Below are 23,179 nucleotides of genomic sequence, written 5' to 3'. Positions count from 1 at the left end.
GAGGCCCCGGGCCGCGCTCGCGCACTGCGCTCCCGGCCTTCCCTCGTAGCGGAAGTGGCGGGGCCGCGCCAGTTCCGCCTCGGCGTTGTTGGCGCTGCACAAAATGGCGAAGATCGCCAAAACCCACGAAGGTAAAAAGCCCGAAAAACAGCCGCCGCGGCGCCCCGCGCCCTGCCCTGGGCTTCGCGTTGTGTTTCTCCCCGGCTGTGGGCAGCGTCAGGCGCGGCCTCGGGGGCGGGGGCCGGGCGGGCTGGCCCTGCGGCGGGCGGGCCGGGCCCGTTTGTAATGGCGTCTCTGCTTGTGTCACCGCCATGCCTGGGCCGCCGCCTGGCGCTCGGGGGCGGGCGGGGGGGGGGCACAGCGGACCTGAGGGGGGATGTCTTCCGCTGTGCACGGCCCGAGGGGTAGTTGACGGGCCCGCGGGGGGGTGAGGGGAGCGGGTCGGTTAGCTCCGGTTTTGTCCCGGGGCCGGCGGCGGCGCTGAAGCGCGGGTCCCTGCCGGGCTGCCGCCGGGGCCGAGCGGCGCTTCCCCGGCGGGTCGGCCCTGAGCCGCTGCGCGCCCCTCCCCTCCCCGCCGGGCCGGCCCCGCCGCCCGGTGCGCATCGCGCCGCACGCCTCCCCGTCCCCCCACGGGGCTATTCCCTCGCCCGCCCCTCGGGCCGGCGCCGCAGCGGCAGGGCCGGGGATGCAGGGCGGGCGGGTGCTGCCCGCTGGCAGCCAGCATGGCTCCGGCTGGGACTGAGCGCCGTGCCGAGTGGTGCTTGCGGGGAAAAGTGCCTCGGAGGAGGAGAAAAAGCAGCGCGAGGTCTCCGGCGCTCCAGCTGCCATTTTAGCGCGGGGGCTTGGGCCGGCTGGGTCCTCCCGCCGCAGCGCGCTGGTCCCAGGGCTTCAGCGGCAGGCCCGGGGGCAGGCTGCGCCCCAGCTGCTCTGTGGCCGCCCCGCTCCCGGCTCTTCGTAGCACGCAGCAGAGCTTTCTTCACGGACAGCGGCTGTGGCTTGCCCTGCTCTGAAATAGCTTCGGGCGAGGGAGAGTAGCTTTTAGGATTTTACCACTTCCGCTGTTTTTCGCCTTTGGGTTTTTACGTGTGTTTCTGTGTATGATAGGCGATCTGCTGCATTTTGTGTTAGTGACATCAGTGATTCACTAAGCAGAGGCCGCTGCAGAGTGTCAGTGCTGTGAGGTGGGCAGGCACCCAGGCAGTCCTCACCTTTGGGAGTAGGGAGTTTCGCGCTGAGAAAACTTTTCAAATGGAGAGGCATCATCTCCCGTGGAAGCGAGGCCAATGTAGTCTTTAATGCTGCAGATCTAATTGAATTTATGGATGAAGAAAAGCTTGAACTGTTGTTCTCACTTTTTAAAAAATTTAATATTTTTTTTAGCATTCTAGAACAACATTCTGTTTTGAATTACAGAAACTGCCTTTTTTCTTTATATCCTGTAACATGCATAAGGTTTGTGTGAGATACCCAATATTATCCATCACAGTATTACCCTTCACGTTATCCACACATAACTCTGCCTCTCATATTACTTGAAGAGCTTCTAATAATAAAATAGTAGAGGAGTAGTTGTTTTTTGACTTAAATTGGTTATTTATTGAAGCAGATGGTGGTCTCTTGACTTTAATAAAAACATTGACATGCATCCGGTTGCCTGGTGTTTTGATTAGCTTTATCAGAACAGGTTTTAAGGGGTGGTGGTGGTTAGGTAGTTAAATAAAAAAATAACGTATAACTGGGTATGATCATGTAATGTCGATCTTTCCCAACATGGGGGTATTAGCTGAACACCTTGATTATTTTTCTTCCGAGTTCTATCCTGTCTTACTTTCTTCAGCTCCTGACAGATTTTCCAAATTGGGTTGTTACTAAATTGTCTTAGAAGATTTTTTTACGTCTTTGTACTGTTTGTTAAATACTTGTTGATTGATCTGTTCAAGATGCAACTTGAAAGAGGTCTGAAAACAGTGTAGATTGTTTCAGTTAATAGTTTGAGGAGGAGCTCTTTGTTATAGGCTGGGAAGTAAAGTTTTAAATGGCAGCTTATGAATGCTCAATAAATGCTTGAGTTCTGAATGCTGTCTAAGGCAGTTTTTAATTTGTATAATTTTTTTCTTGCGCAGAAGAGATGTCCAAACCTAATAGAGAGACTTAACATGTATGAGAGTGTTAAAGCAGCTAGAAATAAAGCTGCAGGGGGCAAGCTAAACGTGCAAAAATGTGATAAGGCATGAAAACATAGAAGCTGTTTATGCTGTAAAATACTGCTTTAGTACAGGATCTGATTAGAGTGGTTTTTGTTTTTGTTTTTTTAAATGCTGAATGTCTTACACTCCAGACATTGCAAGTAGACCTACATGTACGGTAATGGAGTGTGTATTTTGAGAAAGGCTATCATGATCTGGCTGTGAGCTGGATTCTCAGTGACTTTGAGTTCAGATATGTTGAATTTAATAATATTCAACATTTTTAGTAACTTTTAATAAACACAGTTGATTTGAAACTTCTTTTAAAATACCAAAATATATTAAATAGAGTAAAATACAGAAAAAGGAATGATCAGTAGGATATGGGATAATATATCTCCGTGCCTGATACCTCCTCCTTTTTTTTTTTTTTTTTTTTTTTTTTTTTGGAAGTCCCACTCCCTTTACTGTTTCTTTGTCTGACTGAAGTTTGTTTTAGTCTTGGTTGACTAAAGCATCCAACAAGTACTTTGCTTTACACAATGTATTAAGCTTTGTGATGACTCTTAATTTGATTTGTATTTCAGTGCTTTGTTAAATAGGGTATGAGCTTTTTAAGAAAATGCCAGTTAGAGCATAATGCATAGCATTAGTTGAAAACTATGGTGGCTATAAGTGTGAGGGTTTGTTAACCCTATAGACCCTGTGTAGACTTTTTTTGCGGTGTAGATAACCCAGCAGGTTTTGCTGTAAGTAAATGAAAGTGCTGCTTAGTCTGCAAACAGTTGTAGTCATTCTAATTTAAAGGAGACCAATAGTAAATGACATCTATACCCTCTTCAGTAAATGCAGCTATTTAAGAATAAAATAAGAGAACAAGGTCTTAGTATGTAAAGTGTTGGTAAGAATTACTAATAGAAAAATATTTTTGTTCTAATGCTTGTGCTGCAGAAATCCCACAATTGTTTTAATAGACTTTGTGGATGGTAGTAGTGGTGGGAGCCCAGGCAAAAGCAAATCTCTGTGACCCATTCCTGCATGGCAGGGTACTTACTGGTGCTTTATTTGGCTGAGCTGCATGGTCCGATTGATTCAGTGGATAGATGGTGGAAAGGCTTTTGCATTGTAGGCAAGATCTGTAGGGTTTTTTTGTGTTGAAGTTGACAGCTATGGATGCACAACCAGCACTTAATATGCTACTAAAGAGGCAGTGTGTTCTAGTAACTGCTCTTTAGCAATAAGAAACAATGTCATTGTACTCTAAAAACACTTGGTGCCAGTACTGTTGTCCTAAAGCTTCCCTTGCTGCCAAGGTATTCCCTTTCACCCCAGTGCTGCATTGCACCAGGCTGCAAAAGGAATCGGGAACTTGATCTGCTCTTCGGAATAAACAGAAGTAACCAGAAAATCTGTGAGCGAAATATTTGAGTTGTATCGGTTCCACAGCCACACCACAGGACCACTTCACAAAACTGGAATACCTTAAGACAACAGTGGTAAATGGGATGCGTGTGGTGTGTCTCTGAAGATGATCTGAGACCTCTGAAGGCAAGGGAGGGATCCCTGATTCGGCAGTAGCTTCTTTCTGCTGCTTCTCCAGGGAGTGATGTATTGGGGAACAGTGTGTCTCAAGGTTTGGACTCTGTGGAATCCCCAGTGCTGTGCAGATTTTAGGAGGAGTTCTGTGTACCTGGGGGCAGGATTCAGCAGGGGTTCATGGCCAGCAGCATAAGGCTCTTGTCCGGTTTCAGCTTCTTTGAGTCACAGGCAGATACCATGAATTTCTGTAACACAGAGATGACTGTCCAAGTTACTGTGTGCTAGATACCTGCAGAAGTTCAGTGGGAGCCCTTAACTGGCTGGAGCAAGATCCTCTTTACCATCTACTATGATGTATCTTCTGTGCTTGGGACTCTTGAGTTCACAAATGTACTTCTGCTGCCCAGAGAGGCTGCGCAGTCTCTTTCCCTGGAGACATTCAAAACCCTCCTGGATGCGACTCTGTGCAGCCTGCCCTAGGTGACTGCTTTAGCAGGGGGTTGGACTAGATGATCTCCAGAGGTCCCTTCCCACCCCGACTATTCGGTGTGACTCTGTGATGTCCAGAGATCCCTTCCAACCCCGACCATTCTGTGATACAGTCCAACCCTCCCGCTCAGGCATGATCCTTGGTATTCCTTCAGCCATGAAATGCAACTTGTGGGTATTTTTTTAGCCACAAAAATAATTGTTTACTGAAATTCGCATTGTATGGATAATTGTCTTTACGTACCTGCTGAATCAAAATTCAGATGGAAACAGTAATAATTTTTAGGGAGTTAGCTGTGCCTTAATGTACCTCCATCACAATTACATTTGTTGAAGACAGTTTGATTACTGTAACTTACTTTCTTGTTGCATTACAACAGGTAGGAAGAAAGCATGGTTTAATTTGGTTCCTTGTTTTCTGTGTTAACAAGTTAATGTTCTCTCCGAAAATACCAAATTTCTAAGGTCAAACATGACCACCAAAGTTGATAAGAGTCAGGCCTTGGTGTGTTAGAAGAATGAAGAGGCTCCCATTCATCCTGTTTAAATGTTTTTTTGTTATCAAGAGGCTCTTCAAAGAAGGTAGTGCAGGCAGGAAGTGTCATGAGTAAATAACATTTTAGCTGCCAGAGTGAAAAGAAGCTGGTCCTTTTTTTCTTTCTTTTTTTTTGGGGGGGGGGGGGGGGAGTGGGGGCTACTTTGTTATTTGCCATATTAAAGAGGTTTTTTTCCTTTGTTCAAAGATGATATAGATTTGCAATATGTTAGATAACACAATAGAGTGTTGTTTTATTAAATTTTCTCAGATTTGACAACTCATGTAGTAGCTCTTCTGAACAGATTTGTTTAAATTAGCAAAATGAGTTTGTTAATTGGTGATAACATTTTAAAAGGCTTTTAAAATGAATTACATTCACTGAGAAAGTGTTGTGTTAGTGTAGTGTTGAGAAATAATACTGCGGTATAAATTGCCTTCTCTGCCGTTGCTGTTGGAAGATGAGGTACATTGACAGTTGGGTTTGAATAGTTTGCTCTAGGCCATACAACTGAAGTAGTCTGCTGGATAATACTATAATAATAATTAAGAAAAAGCTGCTTATAAATATCATGATTTTATAGCTTTCTGTGTCATTTTTTATTACTTAGATATAATTGAAATAGGGTGAAAAACTCAATTTGCTGTACATAGTAACATGAATATTACATTTTGTGTATATGCATAAAAATACCTTTTTTTTTGTGTGTGTGCGTTTTTACCCTAGATATTGAAGCACAGATTCGAGAAATTCAAGGAAAAAAGCCTGCCCTTGATGAAGCACAAGGAGTAGGCCTTGATTCTACAGGATACTATGATCAAGAAATTTATGGTGGCAGTGACAGCAGGTTTGCTGGATATGTCACTTCTATTGCAGCAACTGAATTGGAAGATGTAAGTGATTTTATATATTTGTATATGTAGGGCATGCATTCCAAGTATTTTGGAATTGATTTTATGTAATTTTTAATAGCAGTTGCTAAAGTAAAAGCAGTTACTGATATTTAAAGCCATACAGAAGTAAATATGTCTTATCAGAGAAGCTCTTGAGTTCTAAGTCAGGCTTGTACGTCATTGTGCTTTGAAAGTCATGTAGGCCTAAGCAGAAGACAAAAAGTGGTGGCCTGGTACATAATCAGTGTCAGCCTTGAATGGAATAATTAATATTGTTCTGTTGTTGCTGCCAAGATGAAAAATGATGGTGAAAAAGTGTAATAAAACTTGGGCCAACAAACCGAAGTGACTGTTTTAAGGTTTCTATTTCTTTGCATGCGATTTGAGAGCAAATTTTGAGAATTGACTTTTTCACTGTATTATGTTCTCCTTGTGTATCCTGCTTGTAAGATTATGTTAATTTCTAATGTCAAACATTTGATCACATTTTCAGTTGTAGGAGCAGTAAGAGACTACAGTTCTGACCATAAATACATAGGAAACTACAGATTAAACAGAGTGAATGGTATTTTTAAGAGGAATGAAGATTGTTATGTTCAATTTAGTATTAGTTAATACTATTTTTTTCTAGTGATGTATTATGTCATCTGCAGATTTATAAGAATTCCCTAATTAAAAACTTCCATTACAGGATCTCACAAAAATCAGTTCATACTTTTAAGAGCATTTTTTCTTTTGGGTTGCTGTAAATTATTGCACAGAAACTGGCTACTGATGTGAGAAAATAGATTGTGAAAGCATCTAATGCATTCTGAGTACTTATTACTGCTATTGTGATTGAGAAGGTATAGCTAAATTAACATTAATGTATTTCCGAAGTTTTCAGTTTCTGAAGCTTTTTCTGTAGGGTTGTCTACTGAAGTTTTGTTCTATATCTAGCTGACTTTTAAGAAAGAATAGTTTGAATTTCTGCGCACCAACTTTCCCATACCAACTAAGGAGCTGTATCAGTAGCGCTAATGTGAAATACAGACTTTTTGTGTAACTAGCGTAGACGGTATACTTGATTAAATGTAGCATATTGCAGAATACTTGAGTTTTGTAGAGAAAAAGTAGTCTTTTTAGTCATGTGGGTAGGTTTATCTGTTTTAGCAGTTTGGGAGTAATAAAACAAGCTATATGAAGAAGCTTGCTAAAATTTAGAATTAGCTATTCTATTTGTCTGTTTTCATCTTTTCTTTGACCACAGTATGTTAATTTGACATTAGTTTATCTAAATATAATATTAACACAACAAATTCACCATGTCTTTTTATTGACAGGATGATGATGACTACCCTTCTACCAGTTTGCTTGGCCAGAAGAAGCCAGGGTACCATGCTCCAGTGGCATTGCTTAATGACATACCACAATCTACTGAACAGGTACATCTTAACTGAAGGCACAGTAAAATACTGTTGTAGATATTAAGGGCGAGAAGTGTCAGAGCGTTTTTGAGAGCAGGTCTTGTTTTCTGGATTTACATGCAAGGTGTGTGTAAAGGGATGTGGTATTTTATTTTTGCTTTAAGCTTGTTACTACTGCAGTTTAGAATTCCACAGGGTGATAACAACTGGTACTTCTGCATGTAAAAGGCAATGTGGGCATATACACTAAACTATCAAAAAATTTTTTTGTAGGTCAGATAATTCAAAAATGAAAAGAACTGGAAAACTTAATGTCTTGGACTGGACAACTGGAAAACTAAATGTAAAATTTAAAAACATATGAAGTAGCATTAAATCCCCCTGCCAAAAAAGGGGAATGACAGGCAGCATGGCAGGCTTTGGTAGCAAATGAATAAACTTAAAATAGCAAAGTTTTGTCAGAAGTTACTTCTAAGAAATTCTGTGTTTAAAACCAAACCAAAATTCCAGTCACAGAAGTAAAATTTATATTAACGTAGTGTTTTGACGTTCCTGCATAGCTGAGATTAAAAATAGTAATACTGAAAACAAATACAGGCTTATGGTCACCAGACACTTTTTGTGTTGTTCTTCTCACATATGTGACTAACAGGCTTTTTTCGGTTTTTAGTATGATCCTTTTGCAGAACACCGTCCTCAAAAGATTGCAGATCGGGAAGATGAGTACAAGAAGCACAGGCGGATGATGATAATTTCCCCTGAGCGTCTTGATCCTTTTGCAGATGGTAATTTCTTTTGACTTTTCTATACCCTCTATGAAATTTGTTGTCTGTAATTGTCTTTAGCCCTTTGATTTCTGTTGGCATGCTTATAAACTTAGTTTTGTTTTAAACATCCCCTTTTCATAGAGATTTGGTTGAAAACCTAGATGCCATATTCTTCATCTTTATAATACGAATTTTCTTTCCAGGTAGAAGGACAAGAAAATAATGAGCCATTGCCATAGAAACACAAAGGGTTAAAGGTTTCTCTTTTCATTTTGTTTTGGGTTGTGCATTATACTTTGAACAGCTTGTGTATTGAGTGCTCAAATTCTTTCAGTACCTTGAAAGTTTTCATTCCAAATCATAGATTTACAGGGTTACTGCTTTTGAAATGCTAGTTCTCAAAATAGAGCACCTTATTCTTACCATCCTATGTAAACTTAGGTGGTATAGCTAAAAGAAACAAAAGCATATATAAGACTTTGATACTATTAATAGTTCAAGTCTGTTCTGATAATTTTAGAATGCAAGTCAGGAAAAGGGGTATTAGTGGGTCTGACAGAAACTTTCTTCAGGTGAGTGAGTTTCACGTGTGGCAGTAAGGTGCCTGTTGGCTTAAAAATGGTAGCTATTTTGCAGGTTTTACAAATGAGAATTTCAGCCTGCATGAATTAATAGGGATATTAATTATTTTACTTGCTTAATTGTAATTGATATAAACATGTATTGTCAGCATTCACAGGCCCATACTAACTGTCCTTAATTTCTTTCCTACAGCAGTACTGCTATATGCCAGTCCTGTCTGCATTCTTAAGGGTGCAGTTCAACACATCCTGTGTAGATTATGGTGAAAAAGTATTCCAAAGGAAAGTCCTATCAAAGCTAGTGTCAGAATGACACAGCCAATTGGGCAATGATCTTCAGCATAGAAATGTTAAAGAAGTTTATTTTTTTCCCTAAATTATAATGCTATACCACTTGTATAGCAAACCTGCACATTTTTCTTAAAGAAAAGTGTTTTTCTTGACAAGTCTCATTTTTATAAAGTTGGGCTTCTTGTAAGGTATTTAAAAGCTTAATTAACGCAAGATACACAGCATAAACCAACATATGGTATACAAAACCCATTACCTGTGAGTATCATTGTGGTGGTGTATGTACTGTATTGCATTCAGCTCCCAATCACAGTTGTACCTTGAGAAGACAAGAGGGGGAAAATGTCATCAAACAGTTTTTTGGGGTGTTTTGGTTTGGTTTGGTTTGATTTTTTAAATGAAGCCCTTTTACAATATGACACTAGAAGATCTGGGAGACGTGTCCAAATTTGTCAAACTTATAAATGGGTCTATATGATAAAACATTTTGAACATTACTTAGGTATGCAGTAGTTATTTATAGTCAGATTACTAGGATTTAACAGCTTACACAAGGTAATGTTTTGAATATAAATATCTTTCCAAAGTGTTACTAATGGTAAAGAGATAATTTTCTAGGCTTCTATTCTGCTGCTTGAAGTCAGAACTGCTGATGGAGACAAAGGCACGAAAGTGTACGTATTCCGGATTAGCAACCCAGGAACCCATCACTTCTGAAGACTCTTAACTGTGTTGTCATTTTATCATTTATATCGGCTTTAAAATATTTGTTTGAAACTGCAGTAGTTATGTTTGTGTTCAAACAGGTTAAATTGATCAGCAAACTGAATAAACGTAAGATACATGTAATTTTTAAAATTTTCAATCAAAAAGTAAAATTAAATGATCATGGAATAATATAATATTAGAGCAGGACAATAGAAAAAGTCAGCGGTTTCTGCTTATCCTGTACTCATTGTGCTCTATTCCTGTTGCTGTTCTCTTCTGCAGGAGGGAAGACACCAGATCCTAAAATGAATGCCAGAACATACATGGATGTTATGCGCGAACAGCATTTAACAAAGGAAGAGGTGTGTGGAGGGGAGGGTTTTCCACTTGAAGTTTGTTTCATTTTACAGCCTTTGAAAGTGTGTTATAAGGAAGGGAGAATGGAAGTTCTGTTGACTTTTTTTGTCTTAATGAGTCCTTTTCTTTGGAAAATCCTGTTCTTTGTGTGTTGAAAGTTAGTAGAATTTAAAGATGAAAGTTTCGAAAAAACATGCGTTCTATACAGTACCTAAACAATGGAGGGAGAAATAGTCTCAATGTATTTTAGTCTGGATTTTTTTTATATCACGTGGAATTTTTGTTAATTTTTTTTCAGAGGATGAAAGACAAAAGCTAACGGTCACTGAGAGGTATTTAGTGTCAGAGGTGTTTGTTTTTGTGAGCTGTGTAAAGGGAGTCCAGGGAGGTTTTAAAGGGCTTTTGTTGAAGCACTGAAAACAGATATTGCAGTACTAAGAACTGGTGCAAGATTGACATTTTATTTTAAATACTAAAAGAAAAAAAAAAAGTAGTAAAAATACGTGCTTTATTCATGGCTATTAAAAATTCAAGAGGTAAGAAGATTCTGGTTATATAATCAAATTTATTGTGTAATACCTATGGTGCCACATTGTTAATTAGAGCAAGAGCTTGTAGTTCCAGTGACCTCTGTAGATTTACATTGGTTTACCCTACTTGACTTACCTTAATGAGGAATTAGTTTGTAATTTTGACAGTCTAAGTGCTTATGGATCCATTGATAAGTGAAAACCAGCCTGGGTCAGTGTGCTGTTGTAACAGCATCGTCTCAGATTTTTAAATAATAATTTCAGGGCTCTCTTAAGTCGTCGGATGTAAGTCAAATGAACACATTTTCTAACTCATCCACCTTTAATTTACAGAAGCAGAACTTGTTTGAAACAGATGTGTAATGATTTTTGAGGCACAGATAGAGGTAGCAGAAACTGATAGCGCTCAAAATTCTCCATGCGTTCGTATTTGTCGTAATAATGGCTTTTATAAGAAATACGTTTAAAAACAGCACCTCCAAACATATGGCTGCTTTGTCAGTACAATACATTTGAGAACGACCTTGAAATTAGAACGGTAGCTAATTGCATGTTATTCCAGCAAACCTCTTTCTTATGTTTGTCTCATTCTGCCCTTGAATAGAGGGAAATTAGGCAACAGCTAGCTGAAAAAGCTAAAGCTGGAGAGCTTAAAGTCGTCAATGGAGCCGCGTCTCAGCCACCTTCAAAACGCAAGCGGCGCTGGGATCAGACAGCTGATCAGACTCCTGGTGCTACACCTAAAAAGTTATCCAGTTGGGATCAAGCAGAGGTAATAATCCTAGTGAATCCTAGTGTTCATCAGTTTATCTACGGTAGACATTAGAGCTAATCCTTTTGAATTTCAGAAGTATCCTTTTCTACTGAAAATGAGTAACTAGCAGTCTCTTACTGTGTAGTATGAGAGAGATTAATACTTTCGATTTTGTCTGGTATAGACTCCTGGACATACACCATCTCTGCGATGGGATGAAACTCCGGGCCGTGCAAAGGGTAGTGAAACTCCTGGTGCCACACCAGGCTCAAAAATATGGGATCCGACTCCCAGTCATACACCAGCAGGAGCTGCAACACCTGGACGGGACACGCCCGGTCACGCCACACCAGGCCACGGAGGTGCCACTTCCAGTGCACGTAAAAATCGATGGGATGAAACGCCTAAAACAGAAAGAGGTATTTATGGTGAACTGGAACACGTGTTACACGTTTGGAATGGTTAATTGTATAGGATTTTTTCACCTTGGGTAAACAGTAGCTTTGGAAGTGTGACATCTAGTGGTTGGTGCGAGGTGGTGTTTCCGTCCGTGTTACAGCATTCAGCTCTGCCTGCTAGCTTAACTCGCATCGGGGAAAGCACCTCAGCTCAAAAATTGAATCAAAGTTTTGTGGTATGTCTATTGATGGCTTCAGGTTGGGATTTTAATGCGTCAAGGTCATTGTAAAGGAGCTGATGTTGAATTGCTTTTTGGAGTACACTTGTGTGTGTTGTTTTTGAACTGTTTTTTTTTTTAAGAAGTTAGAATTAAAAGAAGTTTTGGAAGCATTTTCTCACCTGCCTAATTTGAATTAGGCTCATGTGTAATGTAATGGTGAAATGCCGTTGCTCTTTAGTGCTTTTTTATCAAGGGGGTACATGAAGTATCTTTGTCCAATTTCTAAAACACCTGAGTTCCTGGTCTTTTTTAGAATCTTACTATTTATGCGAAGACTCAACAAGACAAAACATACTTATTTCATAGAATGAAGTTCTCTGTTGGATGTTTCTAGTGTAATGCCTGTGTTTTTTTCAATAGTCACCGAGGCAGTCTTTTTGTTTAGTGTATTTTTTGATACTTGTCCTCATGTCTACACAAATCAATGCGATACTGAAAATGGATTTGGATATTGATACTACAGTTGGAGTGTATACTCTTCAGCTTTCTGTGAAAATTGTTTTGTTTTTTCTTAGATACTCCGGGACATGGCAGCGGATGGGCTGAGACGCCTCGTACGGATAGAGGTGGTGACTCCATTGGTGAGACGCCAACCCCAGGAGCAAGTAAAAGAAAGTCGCGATGGGATGAAACACCTGCTAGCCAGATGGGTGGCAGCACTCCTGTTCTGACACCTGGCAAAACACCCATTGGTACACCAGCTATGAACATGGCAACTCCTACACCAGGTAAGCCTAGTCCATTCTCTGGGGCTTCACTTTTGTGGAAATGAAGCATTTATCTTTATATTATATTTTGAAGTAGATTTCTGCCTAAGATGTTCTTCTGCCATCAGTAGTATATGCTCAGTTTACCATTTTTTTATGCCTCCAGCAACTAATTTCTGGAGGGGAATCGAGATGAAGGTTATACGTCTGTTCCTGTTCAGTTTAGTTGGTAAAAATATGATGAAAGTCTCTAAAAGTACTGACTTCTTACTGGCTACAGTTTTCAAGTGCTGTGGAAACTTTGGCTTGAGTGCACTTCAAGATTAAGTAAACAAGTCATCTCCTTCTGCATAAAGAAGATTTTTTTTTTTTAAATAATTTTTTAACATTTGAATGTAGGTCATATCATGAGCATGACTCCTGAACAGCTGCAGGCTTGGCGCTGGGAAAGGGAAATTGATGAAAGAAACAGACCACTTTCTGATGAAGAATTGGATGCTATGTTTCCAGAAGGATATAAGGTAATTTATCTGGATTAAAATACAGCAAACAATCATCTGGTTTTTCTTTTGCCAGGGGATATTGATTTTTTTTTTTTTTTAACATTTTCTTCTAACCAAGTTGTCCCAGAAGTAGAATGTTTCACCTTAAGTATTGATTATTGGTTGTAGATGTTTGTTCAGTTTGGTTACTGATTTATTGTAAATCCATTAGAAAGGGAGAATGAAAGGTGATCTCAAGAGCCAGTCGGTCATTATTCTGCTTGTCAATGTTGGGAATGCCCGTCAAGGCTAGAAATCAGCTCCGAATGGATTGATAAAATTAAAGAAAAACATGGAAGAGAGTCACAAATTCTAGGTCAGCAAGTATGCTGTGTTTATACAGATATGAATTGATTCTTGAATATTTTGTAAAGAGACTTTGAAGTTTGTTATTCAAGCTCTCAGCAGTGGAAGTGAGTTTTCTTCTGAAAGACTGTCAATACAGGATAAGCACGGATATAAACTGGCACAGTGAATTTGTTTGCGTTGCTGTGAACATGGGATCTACTGTGTGCAGTAACACTCACACAAATCCCCAAACACATAAAATGGAAGTTCAGTAATGTTTTGTATTTGATGCCTTCCTCTTTTTATATATCTGTTATGATAAAATAAATTTTATTCTTTCTTCTGTAGGTTCTTCCCCCACCAGCTGGTTATGTACCTATTCGTACTCCAGCTCGCAAGCTTACAGCAACTCCAACACCTTTGGGTGGTATGACTGGATTCCACATGCAGACAGAAGACAGAACTATGAAGAGTGTTAATGACCAGCCATCTGGCAATCTTCCATTCCTAAAACCAGACGATATCCAATACTTTGATAAACTGCTGGTAAATGAGATATCATTCGTGCTGATTAAAGTTTCCTGATTTCTTTTGAATATGTAGCAGTGCTTATTTATGTATCTGGAATTACTTGTAGGTTGATGTTGATGAATCAACTTTGAGTCCTGAAGAACAGAAGGAGAGAAAAATAATGAAATTACTTCTGAAAATAAAGAATGGCACACCTCCCATGAGAAAGGTAAGACTAATTGTCAGATGCGTTTTATGTAATTACATTTTCAAAAAAATCTATACTTGCTTTCAGGTTTAGTTTCAGTTGTCCATGGGATTCTCTTTAAGGTAATCTCCTAAAGTTTGCTATATGTTGTGGTTTAACCCCAGCTGGCAACTAAACACCGCACAGCTGCTTGCTCACTCATTGGCGGTGGGAGGAGGGGGAGAGAATCGGAAAAGAGATAACTCATGGATTGAGATAAGAACAGTTTAACAGTTGAAATATTAGTATAGTAACAATATAATGAAAAGGAAAATATCAACAACATAAAAAGAAACACCAAGATAGACAAGTGATGCATATGAAAAACAGTTGCTCACTGCTAACTTTCCCAATAGTTCACATGCTGTGCATGATGCCGTACAGTATGGATTATCCCTTTGGCCGGTTGGGGTCTGCTGTCCTGGCCGTGTCCCCCACAACTCCTTGTGCCCCTAAGCCTGCTCGCTGTTGGGGTGAGGAGCAGAAAAGCCCTTGTCTTTGTGCCAGTACTGCTCAGCAATAACTAAAACGTCCCTGTATTATCAATACTGTTTCCAACACAAATCCAAAACCTAGCCCATACTAGCTGCTATGAAGAAAATTAACTCTATTCCAGCCAAAACCAACACACCTGTTAAGTGCTTTTTTCCTCCTCTCTGTGTGGCTTTTTTTGTCACTCAATGTAATTCAGTATGGCTGCTCTTTGTATAGTAACGTTGGTCACTAAATAGTACGTGGCCTCACTTTTTTTCTACAGTTATGAGAAACTAGATTTATAGTGCCTTTTGCTTACAGGGCTTTGTAATTTTCTGTTTTTTCCTTGTTACGCTTACATTAGCAGTGTTAGCTCTCACTTAAGTTTCAGCCTTGCACATTCTGCAATACCTTGGCAGTCTTTTCTGTACAGTTTTGCTCTGAACTGACCATAGCACCAAGCTGCCCAGATGCAAGTAAGTGCTGTGTAAGCTACTTTTCAGATGGAGCCGTTCTAAATACTAGACCAGGAGCATGCTTTTCTTGAAAATTGAGTATCTGGGAGCTAACATCAGAGTGTTTCTCTTGATGCATTTGCTTTTAAACAGATTAGCGTAAAATTGTTTGAAGTAGAGTTTTGCAGTGGTAGGAGACAGTATTTTGAAGCCTGTGGTTACAGTGAATTACATTTTAACTTCGTTAGTATCTACCTGTTTTGTAATGGTTCAGTGTTGTTTCTTAGTTTTACTGATAGGCTGTTTGGTTTTGTTTAGGCTGCATTGCGACAAATTACTGATAAAGCACGGGAGTTTGGAGCAGGGCCATTGTTTAATCAGATTCTGCCTCTGCTGATGTCACCGACACTTGAAGATCAGGAGCGTCACTTGCTTGTCAAAGTCATCGACAGAATTCTTTACAAACTGGATGATTTGGTCCGACCATACGTACACAAGGTTTGTTGCAATTCACTATTTCATCTCTGATTTGCTTTTTCTGATCGCTGCTGGAGAAGTGTCTATTTTATTTGCATACCAGAAGAGGACGATACTATGTTTTTTTAAAATAATTTGCTTTCATACGTCTTTTTAAGCCATGCTTCAAGTTCTTGTAGTGTGATCGAAGTGTGGGCTTCGGCATTAAGGCGCGATATAAAAAATGTTACAGGCATACTTGGGGATCTTATCTGCAAAGTATCTCCAGTCTAGGTCCTGTAGAGACAGAGAGATGTAACAAAGAGCATAATAAATTTAACTTTTTTCCCGTCAAGATAAAGATTTAAGCTTGGATCCATAGAATCACCTTCTGTTTCATGGAATCTAGTAGGGCAAGAAATACTACTGAAAGTATTAATGAAAGGTAATAGTAATTTGTTCATCTCTTTCAGATCCTTGTCGTTATTGAACCACTGCTGATTGATGAAGACTACTATGCTAGAGTGGAAGGCAGAGAAATTATTTCAAACTTGGCTAAGGTAAAGCTTCCATCCTTCGTTAAGGCACTGAATTAGCTTACATATAGGTGTGTGTTTATAGGCATGGCAGAAGAATTAACTATGCCGTTTGTAAATCCAAGTGGTATGTTCTTTATGTTTTTCCTTCAGGCTGCTGGCTTGGCGACAATGATCTCCACAATGCGACCTGATATCGACAATATGGATGAATATGTCCGAAATACAACAGCTCGAGCCTTTGCTGTTGTTGCTTCTGCTTTGGGCATTCCTTCTCTGTTGCCCTTCCTGAAAGCTGTCTGTAAAAGCAAAAAATCCTGGCAGGCTAGGCATACCGGCATCAAGATTGTTCAGCAGATTGCTATCCTTATGGGTTGTGCTATATTGCCTCATCTCAGGAGCTTGGTTGAAATTATTGAACACGGTAAGTTTCTGCATTCCTAGGCAAAGATTTATTATTATTTCTTTAATTAGCTTCATATTTGGAAAATTTTCTGTACCCCAGTGAGGCACAGTGATAGTGAGGACCTTGTTTTGTGTGTTCTTTTGATGCTGAGAAATAATTCAGCTGACTCTGAAGGAGGAGCAGTGGTTCAGTTTTCCTCAAAATGAGTTAATCCCTTTTATACTGCCCCTCTGTTTTTGCTGTTTTGAACTCAAGGAGTTCAAGAACACGAGTACAAGAAGTAGTACTGAATACTATTCTCTTGCAGGTCTGGTGGATGAGCAGCAGAAAGTTCGCACCATCAGTGCTTTGGCTATTGCTGCTTTGGCAGAGGCAGCCACTCCCTATGGTATTGAGTCATTTGATTCTGTTCTGAAGCCTTTATGGAAGGGTATACGTCAACACAGAGGAAAGGTATATCTAAATCCTTTAGTATTTAGTAATTTGGATGTATTTGGATGTAATTTGGATGAAATGGATGTGTATCTTCTGTAACTCGCTAAAGACACATTTCTGCATTTAAATAGGGTTTGGCTGCCTTTTTGAAGGCTATTGGTTACCTGATTCCACTCATGGATGCTGAGTATGCAAACTATTATACCAGAGAAGTCATGCTAATCCTTATCAGGGAGTTCCAGTCTCCTGATGAAGAGATGAAAAAAATTGTGTTGAAGGTATGTCAGAACGATTGTTTAGTATTAATACAAAACATATGTATTTTATCCTTTTCTTGAAAAAAAAAACCACAAACCAACCTCAAACCAAGCCAAAACAAAAAGACCCCACCCAAACCCTACACACAATTAAAATTGTTGAATTTTTATTTCCTGTCAGGTGGTAAAGCAGTGCTGTGGTACGGATGGTGTTGAAGCAAACTACATTAAAACAGAAATCTTGCCCCCTTTTTTCAAACACTTCTGGCAGCACAGAATGGCATTGGACAGAAGAAATTACAGACAGGTATTTTGTTTTTTTAGTTGGAAAATTACTTACAGTAGAATAAAATTCACATTTAGAGTGTTTATTCAGGCTAGATGCTTGATTTTGCCTTGTATGTTGTGAAACTGAATTTTGTTTGGACTAGTAATTTAGAAGTTGCATAGGCAGAAGATTCACTGGGTTTCAGGAGCAATCAAGGCATTTTACATCTGTGAATAGAGTCTACACCAGTTGTAAGGGGGGTAGTTCACCCCATTTGTGGTGTTTAGGACATTGGATGATTTCTAAAGGTAAAAGCAGTTGTTCATAGCAGGCTTAACATGCGTGGTGCTGTCTCTCCCCTTCAGAGTAGGGAAGCTTATTTTCAAGATGTAGAAAGTTGATTTTAACAATGGTTGCTTATTTAATGTTTGCATATTTCAGTTGGTTGATACAACTGTGGAGCTGGCAAATAAAGTTGGAGCAGCAGAAATTATTTCCAGGATTGTGGATGATCTGAAAGATGAGGCTGAGCAGTACAGAAAAATGGTCATGGAAACAATTGAGAAGATAATGGGAAATCTGGGGGCAGCAGACATTGATCATAAACTGGAAGAACAACTTATTGATGGCATCTTGTACGCCTTTCAGGAGCAGACCACGGAGGTATGGCCAGGGATATTCAGTGTGTGGTTCGCTGTAGTTGTAAGCTAGATCACTGTTAGTTGTACAGAAATATATGCTTCTAAATTACATTGTTAGAATCCTTTTTTAGATGTCAATGCTCTAATTGATGAAATTCAGAAACCAGCTCTGGAAAGTTAGCATTTCAATAGCAATTTTAACGATGTCAAGTTTAATTAAAATGTAGTGTTGCTTTTGGTCTGATTTTTCTATTGTTTTTACACACAGGATTCTGTGATGCTGAATGGTTTTGGCACAGTAGTTAATGCTCTAGGCAAAAGAGTGAAACCCTACTTACCACAGATCTGTGGTACAGTCTTGTGGCGTCTGAACAACAAATCAGCTAAAGTTAGGCAGCAGGCTGCTGACCTGATCTCTCGTACTGCAGTTGTCATGAAGACTTGTCAAGAGGTATTGTATTGACTTCTCCTACGAAGTTTGCTGTGGTATGTCATGGTAATGAGAGAGAGAAAAATTAATTTGTAAATATTTTTACTTGGCTGTAGGAAAAACTGATGGGACACTTGGGTGTTGTGTTGTATGAGTACCTGGGTGAAGAATATCCTGAAGTACTGGGCAGCATCCTCGGAGCACTTAAAGCTATTGTGAATGTTATAGGTATGTTTGTGTATTGATTACATGCCCGTTCAAGAGCAAAATGAAAAGGCATTATAAAACTAAATATGCCTTTCTGAATCCAACAGGAATGCACAAGATGACGCCACCAATCAAAGATCTCCTGCCACGGCTTACACCTATTTTGAAGAACAGACATGAGAAAGTACAGGAGAACTGTATTGATCTTGTGGGGCGCATTGCAGACCGGTAAGCTGACCAATGATAAAATATTTGACCCTCTGGGCAGTTATTGTAGCAAAAGCTGAAGTTAAGTATCAGGTTTGGCATCTGGGTATTTATTTTTGTATCTCTTGATATTTTTGAAGTTGTGCATAAAGCTTAAGATGAGGTACTTAGCAGAGAGTCTTTTGAATGTATTGTAATGATATTATTTTGCAACTCTTTGTAAGAAATGTGTTGTCCGTGTGTGTATTCTAAGTTTGCATGAAATATAGTAAGTTTTGAGTACACTGTTAACCAGTGAAGGTCTGTGTTAACAGATAACTGATTAAAGAAATTGCTTAAGCAGTTACTCTTCTGTTGATAGCAAATAGAACAGGTACTGCCATTTATGTGGTATTACTTAAAAACTTCTAACATCACTGAACAGGTAACTCACTGTATTCTCTTTCAGAGGTGCAGAATATGTTTCTGCAAGAGAATGGATGAGGATCTGCTTTGAACTGCTTGAATTATTAAAAGCTCACAAGAAAGCTATCCGGAGAGCCACAGTGAACACTTTTGGTTATATTGCAAAAGCAATTGGGTAAGTTGGTTTTAATGTTTACCCGCTTCTGCACGCAGTTACCTAACATGCTGGCAGTTGTGAGTGTTCTCGTGAGAAATATTCGAACGTATCTGGTTAACTTGTTAAATGTGTAGACCTGATTTTACTCATTTTGTAGGAGGACAATACAGTCGCCTGTCTTCATCAGTATGGGGTGCTGTACTTTTGAACTAAACCTGTAGGTTAGCAAGCTTAGCGTCTTAGTTTGGTAGCAAGAACTGTTTGCTTCATGACTTTTTGATAGTGATATGCATTCAGACCCTCTCTGTATTTTTTTCGTAAACTCTTTTAAATACGCAATCTTTCTTTTTCCTCAAATCGATGCTTTTATTGATTTGAAAAGGATTTTTTGCCACCACAGTGACACTGCAAGTTGGCAATTAAAGCACAATTCCCATTGTGTGCGTTTTCTTAAATAAGTGGCTGATTATTGACTTAACGCAGATGCAGCCAGCAACCTAGGAATGCCATAAGCGCGCTTATCCATACAGGACGTTGCCCATCTCTCTCAAATGCATATCGTTTTAATACAGGTTTGTAATTACCTGTAGGATCAGAGTAGTAGTGGGGAGGCTACTGCTATTCTCCAGAGTTTACAGGAGACAGAACAGAAGGCAGGAAAAAGGCTAAGTCTAGATAGGAAAGTAAATAATGTTGGTAATGAAAATAAGATCACGCAGTTGCTCAAGCTGTCTTACAGTTTTGTGGTTTATGTTGTTTCCCAGTGATCTAAACTTTTTTGAGGGCTTAAGCCATGCTTTTCTGCCACTTGCTGTTTGAAACTCAGTTAAGTCCTCACTGAATCTCTTGACATGGACGTGCGTGTAATCTCTTCCAGACCCCACGATGTATTGGCCACACTGCTGAACAACTTGAAAGTACAGGAAAGGCAGAACAGAGTATGTACTACAGTAGCAATTGCTATTGTAGCTGAAACATGCTCACCTTTCACAGTGCTGCCTGCGCTCATGAATGAATACAGAGTTCCAGAACTGAATGTCCAGAATGGTGTGTTAAAATCTCTTTCTTTCCTGTTTGAATACATTGGAGAGATGGGAAAAGATTACATTTACGCAGTTACACCACTGCTTGAAGATGCTTTAATGGACAGGTGAGTGCATTTGGGTACAGTTAGCCATTGTCATATACTTTTAAGTAGTATGTAGCTGGGTCTTAACAAGAGCAAATGTGCCTGCTGTCCTTGTTTGCCAAAGATGTTAAGTGACCAGCATAATTTGGAAGCTGTTGCCTGCAAATAATTCAGATTGCATACTTCTATTTTACTAACCTTTGCTACTTTTGAAAACTAAAATGATACAAGCATCTTAATGTAAGAAGTCTTGATTCACTACAACCTGCTTTTGATAATTTCTATTGTTAGTGCTTTTGCTGTGGAATTAGAACAAAGTAATTTGTCAGAAAACTCCCACCTCTTTTTTTAGTGTACTGGTTTTTGTTACTCTGCCTCTTGCTGTCAATAAGTATAGGTTAAAAATGTGTATTAGTGCTTTCAAAAAAAAGTGTTATTGAAAAGAAATACTATGCTTGTCCAGTCGTGTTGCTTCTAAGTATAATTTATTAACAGGCCATTGTTCTCTTTGCAGGGATCTTGTGCACAGACAAACAGCCAGTGCTGTGGTGCAACATATGTCGCTTGGTGTTTATGGGTTTGGCTGTGAAGATTCTCTTAATCACTTGTTAAATTATGTGTGGCCTAATGTGTTTGAAACCTCTCCTCACGTCATTCAGGCAGTTATGGGGGCTCTGGAGGGCCTCAGAGTTGCTATCGGTCCCTGCAGAATGTTGCAGTATTGTTTACAGGTAAGTCCTCATGTGTGCTGGGGTAGCAGAGACCAGAGCTATCAGGCAGGGCTTCCTTCCAGGAGACAAAAAAGTCACCTGAGTAAGATTTCAGGCAAAGGGAAACAGTGTGGTTTTCTGTCTCTGTAAAGTATTCTTTAAACATGGTGTTCTGTGCCAAGGACTTCAGTAAGTGCAGTATGCAATAAACAGATGTTGGTATCGTGAGATAGCTGATCTCACTGAGGAGTTTGAGTAGAAGTAGTAGTTGACTTGCAAAATGGAAGCATCTCACAAATTTTGAGGATGCTAACTAATGATGGGGGAATAAATAGTGCAAGGGGTTATGAGAACGAGTGAGAAGTGAGATAAACGAGAGGGTAAGCTTAATATTAAATCAAGATTATTTGTCATTAGCCAAGAAACACTGTAAGGCGTTTAAAACTGTGTAAGAGTGAAGCATTAGAAAACAGTGCATTAATCAGAATTTATACCGTTACATCAACACTAGTCCATTCAGCTTCTGTCTGTGTGTACATGGTGGTAAAATCCAAAGGCTCCTTGTTTGTGTAATTGCACGTAACGGTTCTTGCTGTGCTGGCTATAGAACCTGAACTCAGGTAGTGGGTGGGAAGCAAGGATGACTGTAGTGTAGAGAAGATGTGACAGCTTTTTATTAATTATTTGCAGATACGGAATTTCACTGTGGGTTGGTTTTTTTTATGTGGAGGGCCTCAGCCTAAAGATACTGGCATCAGTAGGAAGGTGATAGAAGTCTCTTGCACAGTGTCTTTTTTTTGCAGATACTAATTGTATGTTCTTATTATATGGAACGGTTTTCTCTAGAGCTTTTAAAGTTATGCTGATTTGTTTAGGTCTAATAGTTTCTCTTGTATTCCTACCTAGTGTACTTTGTACAAATCACTATTAGCAGAGCCAAAGGTAAGACTCGGTTTCAACCAAATATACTGCAGGAGGTTTTAATTTTTACTTAAAAAGAAGAACACAAAACTAGATATACTTCATCTCTCCATGCAGAAAAAAGATAAGAAAATCTGTCTTTAAATAATGCTTTGTTACTGCTTGCTAGTTTAGATAGTCACAGATTGGCAGCGACACATTTAGTGTTCCTTCTTGGTTATAAGTGGTGCTAGTTACTATAATTGCTTTTTAAAATGCTTATTGTGCAAAACTTGATTAAAATCAGTAACAGATAGTTACAGCTTTAAGCTTTTAATAAATTTTGTTCTGTTCTGTTTTCTAGGGTTTGTTTCACCCTGCCAGGAAAGTCAGAGATGTTTATTGGAAGATCTATAATTCGATCTACATAGGATCACAAGATGCTCTGATAGCACATTATCCAAGGATCTATAATGATGAAAAGAACACCTATATTCGTTACGAACTTGATTACATCTTATAATCTTCTTGTTCAGTTGTTTGTGTTTAATGCACAGCTGTTCTTCAATTAAATGCTTCAGATTTGATGATGTAAAATTTTAAAATATTGGAGATCAGTATAGAGCTGGTCAGAGGCAGAGCTAGGTATCCAGTAGCATGATTTTTTAAATATGTCCTTGTTTTTTGATGTTAAACAGTTAAAGCCAGTAGTGACCAAGAAAACAGTGATTACCATGTACTGGAGGGATTTCATTTTGGATTCATCTTTATGAAGATTTAGATTTCATTCCTTGTGTTTAAAGGGGAAGTTTATTTGAGAAATAAACATTTGTGTATAAAAACTAATTTGTGTGTCGTTTTTGGACAGAGGGCCTTGTAAAACGAGTCCCTTTGGATTAAGTATTTGTTCATGTAATAAATAGGTGGCATAAAACATTTTCACCCTTTTTGTCATCCTCTAGCTTTTGAATAAATAAGAAAAATGTACAAACTGTAGTTAACGTGTGTATCTTTGTCATGCAATAATGTAGCTGTAGTCTGGCTGATGGTTCTAGTAGTGGCAGTTTATTTTCATGGCAAAATTAGGGTTTAATTG

The 23,179-nt window shown here is 39.2% G+C and overlaps 1 protein-coding gene across 5 annotated transcripts; it reads left to right on the top strand.

Annotated features, from left to right (window-relative positions):
* Positions 1–7: 7 nt before the first annotated feature.
* SF3B1 (splicing factor 3b subunit 1) lies at positions 8–23,079 on the top strand. Of its 5 annotated transcripts, XM_037396789.1 has the most exons (25): positions 9–131; positions 5,477–5,643; positions 6,966–7,067; positions 7,720–7,834; positions 9,679–9,758; positions 10,888–11,055; positions 11,222–11,456; positions 12,232–12,444; positions 12,823–12,944; positions 13,602–13,799; positions 13,891–13,992; positions 15,258–15,437; positions 15,869–15,955; positions 16,085–16,355; positions 16,645–16,790; positions 16,904–17,050; positions 17,211–17,336; positions 17,739–17,960; positions 18,207–18,389; positions 18,485–18,596; positions 18,683–18,803; positions 19,231–19,362; positions 20,222–20,494; positions 20,988–21,204; positions 22,448–23,079. In XM_037396789.1, the coding sequence occupies exons 1-25, from the start codon at positions 104–106 to the stop codon at positions 22,604–22,606; spliced, it is 3,906 nt and encodes a 1,301-aa protein (XP_037252686.1). In that variant the 5' UTR covers positions 9–103; the 3' UTR covers positions 22,607–23,079. The 5 variants fall into 5 exon arrangements, 4 of the variants coding, with proteins under 4 accessions (XP_037252689.1, XP_037252686.1, XP_037252688.1 ...); XM_037396791.1 differs by lacking the exons at positions 9–131; positions 5,477–5,643; positions 6,966–7,067 and adding an exon at positions 9,307–9,362 and having other exon boundaries at positions 7,816–7,834; XM_037396790.1 differs by lacking the exons at positions 9–131; positions 5,477–5,643; positions 6,966–7,067; positions 7,720–7,834 and adding an exon at positions 8,051–9,362.
* Positions 23,080–23,179: the final 100 nt, after the last annotated feature.

Source organism: Falco rusticolus, chromosome 8, assembly GCF_015220075.1.
Source record: "Falco rusticolus isolate bFalRus1 chromosome 8, bFalRus1.pri, whole genome shotgun sequence".
In the NCBI taxonomy this organism is placed as follows: domain Eukaryota; kingdom Metazoa; phylum Chordata; class Aves; order Falconiformes; family Falconidae; genus Falco; species Falco rusticolus.
The sequence above is the reverse complement of the archived record's forward strand: the minus strand, read 5'-3'. Positions and strand labels throughout refer to the sequence as shown.

What these genes read in the sequence shown, in the direction of transcription:
- SF3B1 (XM_037396789.1), top strand. Translation starts at nt 104, where the DNA reads ATGGCGAAGATCGCCAAAACCCACGAAG. An exon ending in CAGCAACTGAATTGGAAGAT is followed by an intron (nt 5,644 to 6,965) that starts GTAAGTGATTTT and finishes TTTTATTGACAG; the next exon opens with GATGATGATGACTACCCTTC. An exon ending in CATGGCAACTCCTACACCAG is followed by an intron (nt 12,445 to 12,822) that starts GTAAGCCTAGTC and finishes ATTTGAATGTAG; the next exon opens with GTCATATCATGAGCATGACT.